This window comes from Stomoxys calcitrans, chromosome 2, assembly GCF_963082655.1.
Source record: "Stomoxys calcitrans chromosome 2, idStoCalc2.1, whole genome shotgun sequence".
NCBI classification, from domain to species: Eukaryota; Metazoa; Arthropoda; class Insecta; order Diptera; family Muscidae; genus Stomoxys; species Stomoxys calcitrans.
Window position 1 is genome coordinate 10286906 of NC_081553.1, and position 13399 is coordinate 10300304.

The 13399-nt window shown below is 37.8% G+C and overlaps 2 protein-coding genes across 3 annotated transcripts in view; one reads left to right on the forward strand and one right to left on the reverse strand.

Moving 5' to 3' along the window:
- LOC106084195 (protein apnoia) overlaps positions 1–13399 on the reverse strand; it is a 123650-nt gene that overhangs the window by 47091 nt on the left and 63160 nt on the right. The window lies entirely within an intron of this gene.
- LOC106083937 (glutamyl aminopeptidase) overlaps positions 1–13399 on the forward strand; it is a 34194-nt gene that overhangs the window by 1576 nt on the left and 19219 nt on the right. The window contains exons 3-11 of the mRNA XM_059363788.1: positions 1999–2369; positions 2442–2589; positions 2652–2916; positions 6119–6387; positions 6450–6886; positions 6953–7038; positions 7107–7234; positions 11485–11762; positions 11834–12112. Of these exons, the coding sequence (XP_059219771.1) occupies positions 1999–2369; positions 2442–2589; positions 2652–2916; positions 6119–6387; positions 6450–6886; positions 6953–7038; positions 7107–7234; positions 11485–11762; positions 11834–12112 (2261 nt within the window). The remainder of the gene's footprint in view (positions 1–1998; positions 2370–2441; positions 2590–2651; positions 2917–6118; positions 6388–6449; positions 6887–6952; positions 7039–7106; positions 7235–11484; positions 11763–11833; positions 12113–13399) is intronic.

Sequence of the window (13399 nt, forward strand, 5' to 3'; positions counted from 1 at the left end):
ACAATATTCAAAGAATATCTTAATCCAGAATGTTAGATATTGCTAGGCAAGAGCGTTTATATACCCACCTCCGTAGGATAGGGGGTATATTCATTTAGTCATTCCGTTTGCAACACATCGAAATATCAATTTCCGACCCTACAATATATATATATATTTCGGATCGTCGTAAATTTCTAAGACAATTGAGCGATGTCCGTGTGTCTGCCCGTCCGTCTGCGGTAATCCCTCTTCAGCCTTCAAAAATTGAGATATTGAGCTGAAATTTGGCACAGATACGTCTCTTTGATGTACGCTGGTTAAATTCTTGAACGGGCCAAATCGGACCATATTTGAATATAGCTGCTATATAGATCGATTTGCCGATAAAGGGTTTAATGCCCATAAAAGCTTTATTTTTTGTCCGATTTCGCTGAAATTGTAAACAGTGGGTAGTTTTGGGCCTCCCGACGAATATGGTTCAGATCGGACTATATTAATGTATAACTGCCATATATAGCCCATAAAAGCTTCATTTATTACCCGATTGAGATGAAATTTGAAACAGTGAGGTGTTTCAAACCTCCCGACATATGACCTTAATATTGGACTATATTTATATATAAAGCTGCCATACATACCGATCTGCCGATAAAGTGTCTGAAGCGCATAAAAGCTTTATTTTTTAACCGATTTCGCTGAAATTTGAAACAGGGAGTAATTTAACGCCTCCCCTCATAGGACCCAAATATGGTTCAGATCGGAATGTATCTAGATATATCTGTCTTATAGTCCGAGGCCGAATTTGGGTGCATAAGTTATCCAATTTTCACCGGATTCTGAACGTTACGTGTGTAACCGTTAGTCTTCGATATTGGTACTGGACCAGATCTCCAGTGCATGGAGATCCATTGGGTTGCCCAAAAAGTAATTGTCGGTAATATAGTAGTAATATAGTCGGCGTTGACAAATTTTTTTAACGGCTTGTGACTCTGTAATTGCATTCTTTCTTCTGTCAGTTATCAGCTGTTACTTTTAGCTTGCTTAGAAAAAAAGTGCGCGAAATTATGTTTACATTTGTTTGTTTGGCGTCAATTTTAATATGGGTACCACATGTATTGAAAGAAATTCATTTAACAAACCGAATCAACGCTTGTGATATGCACCTTAAACGCAATGAATTCGATCCGTTTTTAAAACGAATCATAACTGGAGATGAAAAATGGATTGTTTACAACAACGTTAGTCGAAAACGATCATGGTCCAAGCATGGTGAACCATCTCAAACCACTTCAAAGGCTGATATCCACCAAAAGAAGGTTATGCTGTCTGTTTGGTGGGATTGGAAGGGTGTGGTATATTTTGAGCTGCTTCCAAGGAACCAAACGATTAATTCGGATGTTTACTGTCAACAATTGGACAAATTGAATACAGCTATCAAGGAGAAGCGACCAGAATTGGTCAATCGTAAAGGTGTCATATTCCACCAGGACAACGCTAGACCGCACACATCTTTGGTCACTCGCCAAAAACTGAGTGAGCTTGGCTGGGAACTTTTGATGCATCCACCATACAGCCCTGACCTTGCACCATCAGACTACCATTTATTTCGAGCTTCGCAGAACTCCTTAAATGGTAAAACTTTCGGCAATGATGAGGCTATAAAATCGCACTTGGTTCAGTTTTTTGCAGATAAAGGCCAGAAGTTCTATGAGCGTGGAATACTAAATTTGCCAGGAAGATGGCAAAAGGTTATCGAACAAAATGGCAATTATATATTTGATTAAAGTTCATTCTAAGTTTTATTAAAAACGCATTTACTTTCTTTTAAAAAATCCGCAATTACTTTTTAGGCAACCCAATATTAATGAAAATCGGTCGAATATATATATGGGAGCTATATCCAGGTCTGAACCGATTTTTTCCAATTGCAATAGGCTTCGTCTCTAGGCAACTGCACACTATACAATTTACTCTAGCATTTTATTCAAATGATTTCTTCTTATCTGTTTTTCACAGATAAATTATCGTTTGCCCGGTAATTTAGTGCCAACCTACTATAACCTGTACCTGCATCCAGACATTGCAACTGGCATGTTTTCTGGTCAAGTTATAATCGATATTGACTGTGTGGAGACTACTGACGAAATTATACTCCATTCATTAAACATGACCATTAAGAATGTCTATGTCACCAATGTGGGAAGCTCAACTAATTTCGTCACGGGTTACGAATTAGATGGAGTTCGTGAATTTTTAGTGATACACATGGCAGAGGATATTGTGGCGCCAAGAAAATTCCAATTGGGCATATTGTTCGAAGGCAGTATGGCAGATAAGATTGTTGGTCTATACTCATCGTCATACACAAAGCCGGATAATTCTAAAAAGTAAGTGCTTCAAACTTCTACAACCTTTTTTTGTTTCATATTAAAGGGTTTGTTCTTTTCCTAAAATTTTAGACGGATAGCTACCTCGAAGTTTGAACCCACCTATGCCCGTCAGGCTTTCCCTTGTTTCGATGAGCCCGCTTTGAAGGCTGTGTTTGAGATCACTTTGGTTTATCCTAATGAGGGAGATTATCATGCTTTATCGAACATGGATATTGCGGTAAGTTTGGGCATTATTTTTGAAGACGCTTTTGAAACATTAAATTTGTGTTTGTTTTACAGCAAGAACAATTCCAAGGTGCCTATACCGAGGTGCATTTCAACAAAAGTGTCCCCATGAGCACTTATTTGGCTTGTTTCATTGTTTCCGATTTCAAGAGCAAAGATGTTAAAATCGACACAAAGGGCATTGGTGAAGAATTCGATATGCGTGTCTTTGCCACACCCGAGCAATTGGATAAGGTAGATTTTGCTCTGAATGTGGGCAAAGGAGTTATTGAGTATTACATCGACTATTTCCAAATTCCATATCCATTGCCGAAATTGGGTGAGTTTAAAATAAAGTTTTGTGAAATACTTTCTTTTGTTCATAGATTCATAACTAAAATTCCCATGAACATTCGTGCCATTCATGTAGCCAGCTGTAGTAAGGGGATAACCACCGCTGAAAATATTTCTGATATTCTCGCCGATATTTGAACCTAGGCGTTCGGCGTTACTGGTGGACATGCTAACCTCTGCGCCACGGTGGCCTCCATATTCATAGATTAGTTGTCATTTTTATGTAAATCTTTTGAGCATCATTCTGACGATTGTAAATATCGGGTTTATTAAAAAGGGTTTTGACCTTCATGGACTGCAGTATTATTTATACTGTACACTCTAGAGGGAATATAGGTACCTATAAATAAGTATAGCGAAGAATTTAATGTATTCCAACTTTAACATTGGCCCTTACTGGTTGTTCGCTCTTTTATTTCCCTTCCGGCACTTTCTAGTAAATTTGCTGTCGAGACTACAAATATTGCTTGGTGCAAAAAATATTTTATAAAAAATTGCTTATTTCATAGTACATATAACACAGGTTTAAGTCGACATTTGTATGTTGCTTAAATTTTACCTCTTAACAAAAAAATTAATTAAGACAAGTTTTTTTAAAAGAGACAAAGTAATGAAAATATTGGCTTGCCCAAAAAGTAATTGCGGATTTTTCATATAGTGGGCGTTGACAAATTTTTTCACAGCTTGTGACTCTGTAATTGCATTCTTTCTTCTATCAGTTATTAGCTGTTACTTTTAGCTTGCTTTATAAAAAAAGTGTAAAAAAGTATATTTGCTTAAAGTTCATTCTAAGTTTTATTAAAAATGCATTTACTTTCTTTTAAAAAATCCGCAATTATATTTTAGACAACCCAATACTTTTTTTAAGTAAAAAATTAAAAAAACTCATTTTATTAAAAATGTTTTGAATTCCAAACTGCATAATTTTTATCCGAATACTTGGATTATGGAGGCCACCGTAGCGGATTACGGAGGCCACGATGGGTTCCTATCCTGGCGAGACCATCAGTAAAAAATGTCAGCGGTGGTTTTTCCTTCCTAATGCTGGCAACATTTGTGAGGTATTATGCCATGTAAAACTTCTCTCCAAAGAGGTTTCGCACAGCGGCACGCCGTTCGGAATCGGTTATAAAAAGGAGGCCACTTATCAATGAGCTTAAACTTGAATCAGACAGCACTCATTAATATGTGAGAAGTTTGCCCCTGTTCCTGAGTGGAATGTTCATGGGCAAAATTTGCAATCGGATTCGGGCACTCTTTAAGGCGAAGTCGTTTTACATTTTTCCAACAACCCATATCATTAATTATAATGAAAATCGAAAGTCTTCGTAAATCGAAAAACTCGAAGCCTTTCTCGACGGGAATTCTAAAAAAAAAGAATAGTAAAAAAGTAAAAAGGCATTAAGTTCGGTCGGGCTTAACTTTGGATACCCACCACCTCGGGTATACATGTAAACCCCATTTCGTCACAATCTGGTGAAAATCGGACAAAAAAAATGCGCCTTTTATGGAACCAAAACCTTAAATCGAGAGATCTGTCTATATGGCAGCTACATGCAAATCTTGATCGATATAGGCCAAATTGAAGAAAGATGTCTAAGGGCTTAACTTAACTCACCGTCCCAAATTTCGGCGACATCAGACAATAAATGCGCCATTTATGAGTCCAATAACTTAAATCGAGAGATCGGTCTATATAGCAGCTATATCCAAATCTGGACCGATCTGTGCCATATTGCAGAAATATGTCGGGGGGCTTAACTTAACTCACTGTCCTAAATTTCGGCGACATCGGATTATAAATTCGCATTTTATGGGTCCAAAACCTTAAATCGAGAAATCGGTCTGTATGGCAGTTATATACAAATCTGGACCGATCTGTGCCAAATTGCAGCAAAATGTCGAGGGGCTTAACTTAACTCACTGTCCCGAATTTTAGCGACATCGGACAATAAATGCGCATTTTATTGGTCCAAAACCTTAAATCGAGAGATCGGTCTATATGGCAGCTATATCCAAATCTGGACCGATCTGTGCCATATTGCAGAAATATGTCGAGGAGGTGAGCTTAGCTCACTGTTCAAAATTTCGGCGAAATCGGACAATAAATGCGCCTTTTATGGGCCCAAAACCTTAAATCGAGAGATCGGTCTATATGACAGCTATATGCAAATCTTGATCGATCTAAGCCAAATTGCAGAAGTATGTCGAAGGGCTTAACTCGACTCACCGTCCCAAATTTCGGCGACATCGGATATTAAATGCGCCTTTTATGGGCCCAAAACCTTAAATCGGGAGATCGGTCTATATGGCAGCTATATGCAGATCTTTATCTATCCATTCCAAATTGTTGAAATATTTTGAAGGGCTTAACACAACTCACTGTCCCAAATTTCAGCAAAATCGGATAATAAATGTGGCTTTTATTGGCGTAAGACCCTAAATCGGTGGTTCGGTCTATATGGCAGCTATATCCAAATCTGAACCGATCTGAGCCAAATTGAAGAACGATGTCGACTTGTCTAACCCAACTCACTGTCCCAAATTTCAGCAAAATCGTACACAAGATGTGGTTTTTGTGGGCCTAAAATCCTAAATCGGCGGATCGGTCTATATGGGGGCTATATGAAGATATCTGTGCAAAGTTTCAGCTCAATATTTCTTTTTTAAAAGATTGTAGCGTGATTTCAACAGACAGACGGACGGACATGGCTATATCGTCTTAGATTTTTATGCTGATCAAGAATATATATACTTTATAGGGTCGGAAATGAATATTTCGATGTGTAACAAACGGAAGGGCAAAATCCATCCATCGGTGGTGGGTATAAAAAGTAAATTCAAAATCGTGTAAGGCAGTCTCCATAATTTAGTAGGCGTCACATAACATGCTTTAGCAGCAAGATATACTCTCCTGGCATTCCTTTGGCGCACAAGCCAATCTTAGGCACGCTATAAATATGGCGGCCATATGGGGCGCAACTGATTTCAGCATGTCAGGTGCACTAAACATATATTCAGGTCCTAGAAGTTCTAAATTTCCACCTATCTGGGCCTTAGAGGTTTGACTTCTATTTTGTGTCGCATTTACTTGTAGCCACTTCGCAGATGGCCCTTTCTATTTATATGATTTTCATTGTTGATTTAATAGCCATTTTTTTTTACTTTTTAATATAAAAAAATTTCAGATATGGCTGCCATTCCTGACTTTGTCTCGGGTGCCATGGAACATTGGGGTTTGGTTACATATCGTGAGACCTCGCTGCTCTATGATGAAGCTGTTAGTTCCACAGCCAATAAGCAACGCATTGCCAGTGTCATTGCCCATGAATTTGCTCACATGTGGTTCGGCAATTTGGTAACCATGATGTGGTGGAATGATTTGTGGCTAAATGAAGGCTTCGCCAGTTACATTGAAAACAAAGGTGTTGAGGCTATTTATCCAGAATGGAAAATGGTAAGAAGATAGAATTCAAACAAAAAAAAAAAAACGAAATATTTTAACTGTATATTCAATAGAGAGATCAATTCATCACCAACACCTTGCATGGTGTATTGGCCTTGGATGCCACTTTGGGTTCTCATCCCATTATTCAAACTGTTGCCAATCCCGATCAAATTACGGAAATTTTCGATACCATTACCTACTCCAAAGGCTCATCGATTATTCGAATGTTGGATGATTTCTTGGGTGATGATAATTTCGAACATGCTGTCACCAACTATCTGAATGAATTCAAATACAAGAATGCCGTCACCGATGACTTTCTCACAGAAATCGAAAAGCTGAATCTGGGCTTTGATGTCAAGGCCATTATGCGCACTTGGACAGAACAAATGGGCTTGCCAGTGGTAGTTGTACAACAGTTGTCTGCCACCGAATACAAATTGACACAGAAACGGTTCTTCTCCAATCCCAAGGATTATGATGGCACCTATGATGATTCACCTTTCGAGTAAGTTGGTTAGTTGGTTGAAGTCATAAACTCTTTATTTTTTTATTATTCCCCATAATTGCACAGCTACAAATGGTCCATACCAATTACCTATAAGACCAGTGCCAGTGATGTTGTCAAACTTGAATGGTTTTACTATGACCAGAGTGACAGTAGGTTTTGTTTGATGTTTTCGTTTTCATCGTAAATTCTTATCTTTGCGCTTTGTTTTAATTTGCAGTCACCATTACGTTGCCAAATGCTGTGGACTGGATTAAATTTAACTTTGATCAAATTGGCTATTATCGTGTTCACTATCCCATTAATATGTGGAAAAATTTGGCTGACAAACTAATTGAAACTCCAAATGTAAGTAAATGTTGACATGGTAAACTTCTTGGGCAGATTAGTGAAAGTTGAAGATTTGTTTAAAAGTACAGAGAGATAAGTGAGTAAGGCTAATTTACTTATATGGAAGCTACTATCAAATTCAGAGTTGTGTGATATAATTTGATTGTTAAAGAGATTGCAAATACAAATCTTAACTAAAAGCACCTTTACTGAACACATCCATCCGAGTATAGTTAATGAAAAAGAGGTGCAATTGACCGGGCAACTGGTGATCTGAAATGAACTAGTTCGCATCGATCGGTGTTTTTCATTTACCAGCACATTTCACATATTATATGGCGATAGAAACTGAATATCTATATATATAAAAGAGTTACGTGGCTGTCCGATTGCTGACTGACCGACTGACTAATCTGCGCAAAACGGCTAAATCTAGAATCATCAAATTTTGCATGAATGTTGGTCTTGGGCCATATGCACGGGATAAGGATGGATTTGCTGATATTCGTACATTTTGGTACTAAAAAGTAAATTAAATAGCGTTTCGTAAAAGTAAGGAGAAATAGTACGTTTAGTACCGAAATTGGTACTATTTGGTACTTTCTTTGTAAATTGAATTAGAGCTCTTAATTCTGGAATTTAGGTGCACTATGGCAACCTTAATTGGATGACTATAAGAGTTTTTGGAAATTTGTACATTTAGGTACTTAAAACAGTACCAAAAAGTTACGAAATGGGTGAACTGGATGGATAGAGGTTGAAATTTGACTTAAAAGACGTCTAGTGCAAAAGGATGAGGGTGAAAAGAAAAAATGGATAAATAGTACTGGTAACGAGAGAAAACGTACGTTTAGTGCCGCAATTGGTACCTTTTGTTACTTTCTTCACAGATGGAGCTAGATGTCAGAAATTTGGTATGTAGATACAACTAGGAAATATGTGATGGGTGACTAAATTATACCAAAATTGGTATAATGTTATACTTTCTTTACAGAAGGAGCTAAAGGTCTGAAATTTGGCATGGAGGTACAACTAGGAAAAATATGATGGGTGAATTTGATCTTTTTTGTACAATTTGTACATTTTGGTACCAATATTCTCATCATATGGCACTTTCTGTGCAGATGGGCTAGAGGTCTGAAATTTGGCATGTAGGTAAAACTTAGAAATATATGATGGACGAGAAAATAATTTTTTTCACAATTCGAACATTTAGGTACCAAAATTGGTACTAATTGGCACTTTTTTTATAGATAGAACTAGAGGTCCGGAATTTGACATGTAGGTACAACTAAAGAACTAAATAATGGATGACTAAGTGATTCTTTCAAAATTTGTACGTTTTTTGGTACCAAAACGGGCAAAATAGTACGAAATAGCGTAATATCTTTGCCTTAAGCGAACGGGGACTGCTTTAGCAATTTGACAAACATTATCGCAGTCTTGACAAAAATACGACATGTGGAAGAAAACATTCTAATTTTGGTGTAATTGGTGCCTTGAAAGAATATATTCGGCAACTAGAAGATATTTTTTATTCGTATATATAGGTACTCAAACGTATTAGATGGTACTTCCTTAACGGAGTGAGCTAAAGCTCTCAAAATTTGTATACCAGTGACGAATTTTAGATACCCACCACCATGGATTCCTCTAAAAATTTACCCTTTTTAATTGAGTTTGTATTTTAATTATTTTGGTCTCAAGAAGTCATAAAGGGATATCGGTACCTATGGGGATCTTTATCACCATATTGACCGATTCGGATAAAACTTGGTACTCATTTTTTAAATCATAAGATAGGTTTTTAATCCGAATTTCAGCCAAATCGGATGAAAATTGAGGTTTCTGAGGGCTCAAGAAGTCAAATCCGGGGATCGATTTATATGGGAGCTATATCTGTTTCTAGACCGATTCGGATCACACTTGGCAATAGTGTTGGAAGTCATAACACAAGTCTTTTTTTCCAAATTTTAGCCAAATCGGATGAAAGTTGAGGCTTTTAAAGGCTCAAGAAGTCTAATCCGGGGATCGGTTATATGGGAGCTATATCTGTTTATAGAACGATTGGGATCATACTAAGCATTGACATTGGAAATGATAACTTAAGTCTTTGTTTCAAATTTTAGCTGAATCGGAGGAAAATTGAGGCTTTTAAGGGCTTAAGAAGTCAAGTTGGGGGATCGGTTTATAGGGGGTTATATCTGTTTATAGACCGATTCGGATCACACTTGGCAAGTCTTTGTTCCAAATTTTAGCCAAATCGAATGAAAATTGAGGCTTCTAAGGGCTCAAGAAGTCTAATCCGGGGATCGGTTTATATGGGGTTTATATCTGTTTACCGAACGATTCGGACCGTACTTCGCATGGATGTTGAAAATTATAATACAAGTCTTTGTTTCAATTTTTAGCCGAATCGGATGAAAATTGAGGATTCTAGGGGTTCAAAAAATCAAATTGGGAGATCGGTTTATATCGGGGCTATACCCAAATCTGAGCCGATATGGCCCATTTGCAATCTCCAATGACCTACACCAATAAGAAGTATCTGTTCAAACGACTAGCTTTACGCGTTCGACTGCTCTCGTGATTTTGGTATCAATTCTTGCCCTACCCCCCACATTGACATGGTCGGTAAAAATGACCGACTTAGGAGTGAGTAGGCCTTGAAAATATATATCGGCTTCGTGTTCTACTCTAAAAACCTTCTTATTTTAGCTTAATATTGCAATAGTCAACAAATACTTCCTATTTGGGTGTTGTTATGGGGGTGGGGTGGTCCCATAGACACTTCCCGAATATTGATATCAGATTCGTGTTTTACTCCCAAAGGCCTTTCATTTGAGCCCCATATTGCTATGTTCGTAATTTGTCCCCTTTGGTGGATACTTTTTTGGAAAGGTGGCCCCCAAACACTTGTACCCATATTTGGATATCAGATTCGTATTCTACACTCAAATACCTTTATTTAAGCCCCATATTCCCATGGTCAGTAAATAAGTACTGTTTGGGAGGTGTTTTTGGGAAGGGATGGACCCCCAGACACGTGGTCCCACATTTGGATATTAGATTCGTATTCTACTCTCAAATACCTTTCATTTGAGTCCCATATTGCCATGGTCGGTAAATATGTCCGATTTAGGGGTGTTTTGGGGGTTGGGGTGGTCCCCTTAGCACTTGGTCCGACAATTGGAAAGCAGATACGGTTTCTTATACTAAATACCTTTCATTTGAGTCCCATATTGTCGTGATTGGTCTAAATAAATGTTTGGTAAATTTTAGAGTGGGGCGGCCCCCTACGTATCCCATTCGAAATTTGGATACCAAATTTTTATTTTTAGGGTACTATATGAGAGAACTCAAAATTTCGCTTGAAATTTCTCACCACCCATCTCCGAGATCTGGCGTTTCTGAATATTAGGGTAAGGGGAAGGGTCCGATATCAAAAAATGTAGTACCCTATTTTCACCACGGGATCAATATTGCCCTTTTTGTGAAATTTTCAAGAAAATCGGTTCAGCCGTTTCTGAATCTATAAAAAACACACAAACGGACAAACAAACACAAATTGATTTTTATATATAATATTATAAGCTATATCGGGTTATTGACCGATTTGGTCAATACTTTCTATGGATGTTGAAAGTCATAACGAAACACTGTGCGGTTTGTATGAGAGCTATGTCAGATTATAGACCGGCTTGGATCATACTTGGCACCGTTTTTGGAAGTCGTAACAGAACCTACAAAATTTCGGACAAATCGCATAATAATTGCCTCGTCTAGGTACCACGAAGTCAAGTCAAAGAACCATTTTATATTGTTGCTCTATCCTAATATGAACCGATATGGCCCATTTGTAATCTCTAAAGGCCAACATACATTAAGTATCTGTGCAAAATTTTAAGCAGATATCTTTTTTCGTTCGAAAGCTATCAGGACTTCTACAGACGGATGAACAGACGGACATGGCTAGCTCAGATTAAATGATCAAGAATGTGTAAGCTTTTTGGAATCACAGATAAATATTTCGAGGTGTTACAAAAGGAATGACTAATGCAGTCATTCCCCCATCCTATGTGGTGGGTATAAAACCAGTTCGAAGTTACATCAAATACAGTTTTTGAAACAACTATGACAGCAACTTACCATAGAAACGTATAACAATTTCTAGTAGACACTGTTATTATTTTTGGTGGGAGTTATCAAAAATGTTATGCATAACAATTGGTTTAAACATATCGCATTGCTCTTCTTATTAATTTTAGGTATTTTCCGTTGGCGATCGCGCCTGTCTGCTGAACGATGCCTTCTCCTTGGCTGATGCCACCCAACTAGAATATGATTTGGCTTTGGATATGACCCAATATCTCAGCAAAGAAGATCAATATGTGCCCTGGAGTGTGGCTGCATCCAAATTGACTTCTCTGAAACGTTCCCTAATGTTTACCGATGCCTTTGTAGACTATAACAGCTATTCTCGGGACTTGATAGCGCCCATCTATGAAACTGTTGGTTGGGAAGTGGGCACTGATCATTTGCAAAAGTACTAAAATTTCTTTAAACTTACTTCGAAAAATGTTAAGTTTAATTAAAATATAATTTTTTATATTCTAGTCGTCTACGTGTCACTATTTTGAGTGCCGCTTGTTCTTTGGGTTTGCCCACCTGTTTGAGTCAAGCTTCACAAGAATTCAACAAATGGCTGGAAAATCCCAATGAACGTCCTCATCCCGATGTGCGTGAGACCATTTATTATTATGGCATGTTCGATTCTGGTGATGAAGAGAAGTGGAATAAAATGTGGGATCTATTTGTGAATGAGGAAGATGCTAGTGAAAAAGCCAAGCTAATGTATGGCTTGTCTGCTGTTCAGGTGCCATGGATTTTAAGCCGGTAAGTCGATTAGGAAAATAATTTTAATTGCAAATTAAAATGGACGATTTAAATGGAGGCCACCGTATCGCAGATGTCAGCATGTCCGCCCATGACGCTGAATGCCTGGGTTCGATTTCTGGCGCGAACATCAGAAAAAAAAAGTCAGCGGTGGTTTTGCCCTCCTATTGCTGGCAACATTTGTGAGGTACTATGCCACTTCTCTCCAAAGAGGTGTCGCACTGCGGCACGCCGTTCGGACTCGGCTATAAACGGGAGGCCCCTTATCATTGAGCTTAAACTTGAATCGAACTACACCCATTGATATGTGAGAAGTTTGCCCCTGTTCCTTAGAGGAATGTTCATGGACAAAATTTGCAGTTTGTAATTTGCAAAAGTTCATATCGCATGAAATATCCACATTGGAGCTATATCTAAAATAGGACTGATTTTAATAAAATTTTGCTCACGTATTGGAACGTCAATTTAAACGTCTCATGTAAAATCGGGCGAAAATTGTGGATTATAAAGCCTTGAAATCACTCAAAATCAATAGCGTTTGTCCTTGGGCCAAAAAAGTGACATGTACAAAATTTCGTGACAATCGGACAACAAATAAGACCTGCACTTTGATTACAAGATACATGGACACACAGACGGAAAGACGGACATGGATAAATCGAATCAGAAAGTGATTCTGAGTCGATCGGTATACTTGGTGGTGGTGCAGGGTATAAAAAGTCATTGGATACCCACCACCTCGGGTTTAAATGTAAACCCCCTGTTGTCACAATCCAGTGAATATTGGATAACTTAAGCACCCAAATTCGGCACGGACATTGAGTGCTGTAATATTTATAAGTCACTATTCAATTTTGTAGAACAAAATTTTGGTCTTTTTGGCAGCTATATCCAAATATAAACCGATATGAACCATATTAAGGTCGGATATTGGGAGGGAACAACTCACTGTTTCAAAATTCAGCGAAATTAGGTAATAAATAAAGCTTTTATGGGCTTCAATCCTCTAATTGGTAGATCGGTCTATATAGCAGCTATATCTGAATATAGTCTGATTAGAACCATATTTAGGTCGGATGTTGGGATGCTTAAAATAACAGACTGTTTCAAATTTCAGCGAAATCGCTTCAGACCCTTAATCGGGAAATCGGACTATATGGCAGCTATATCTAAATATAGTCCGATCTAAACCAAATTTTGGGGCGGATGTCGAGAGGGGGTATACTAATTTTGTCATTCCATTTCTAACACCTGTATATATATTCTTAATCTTGAAAGGTTATGACA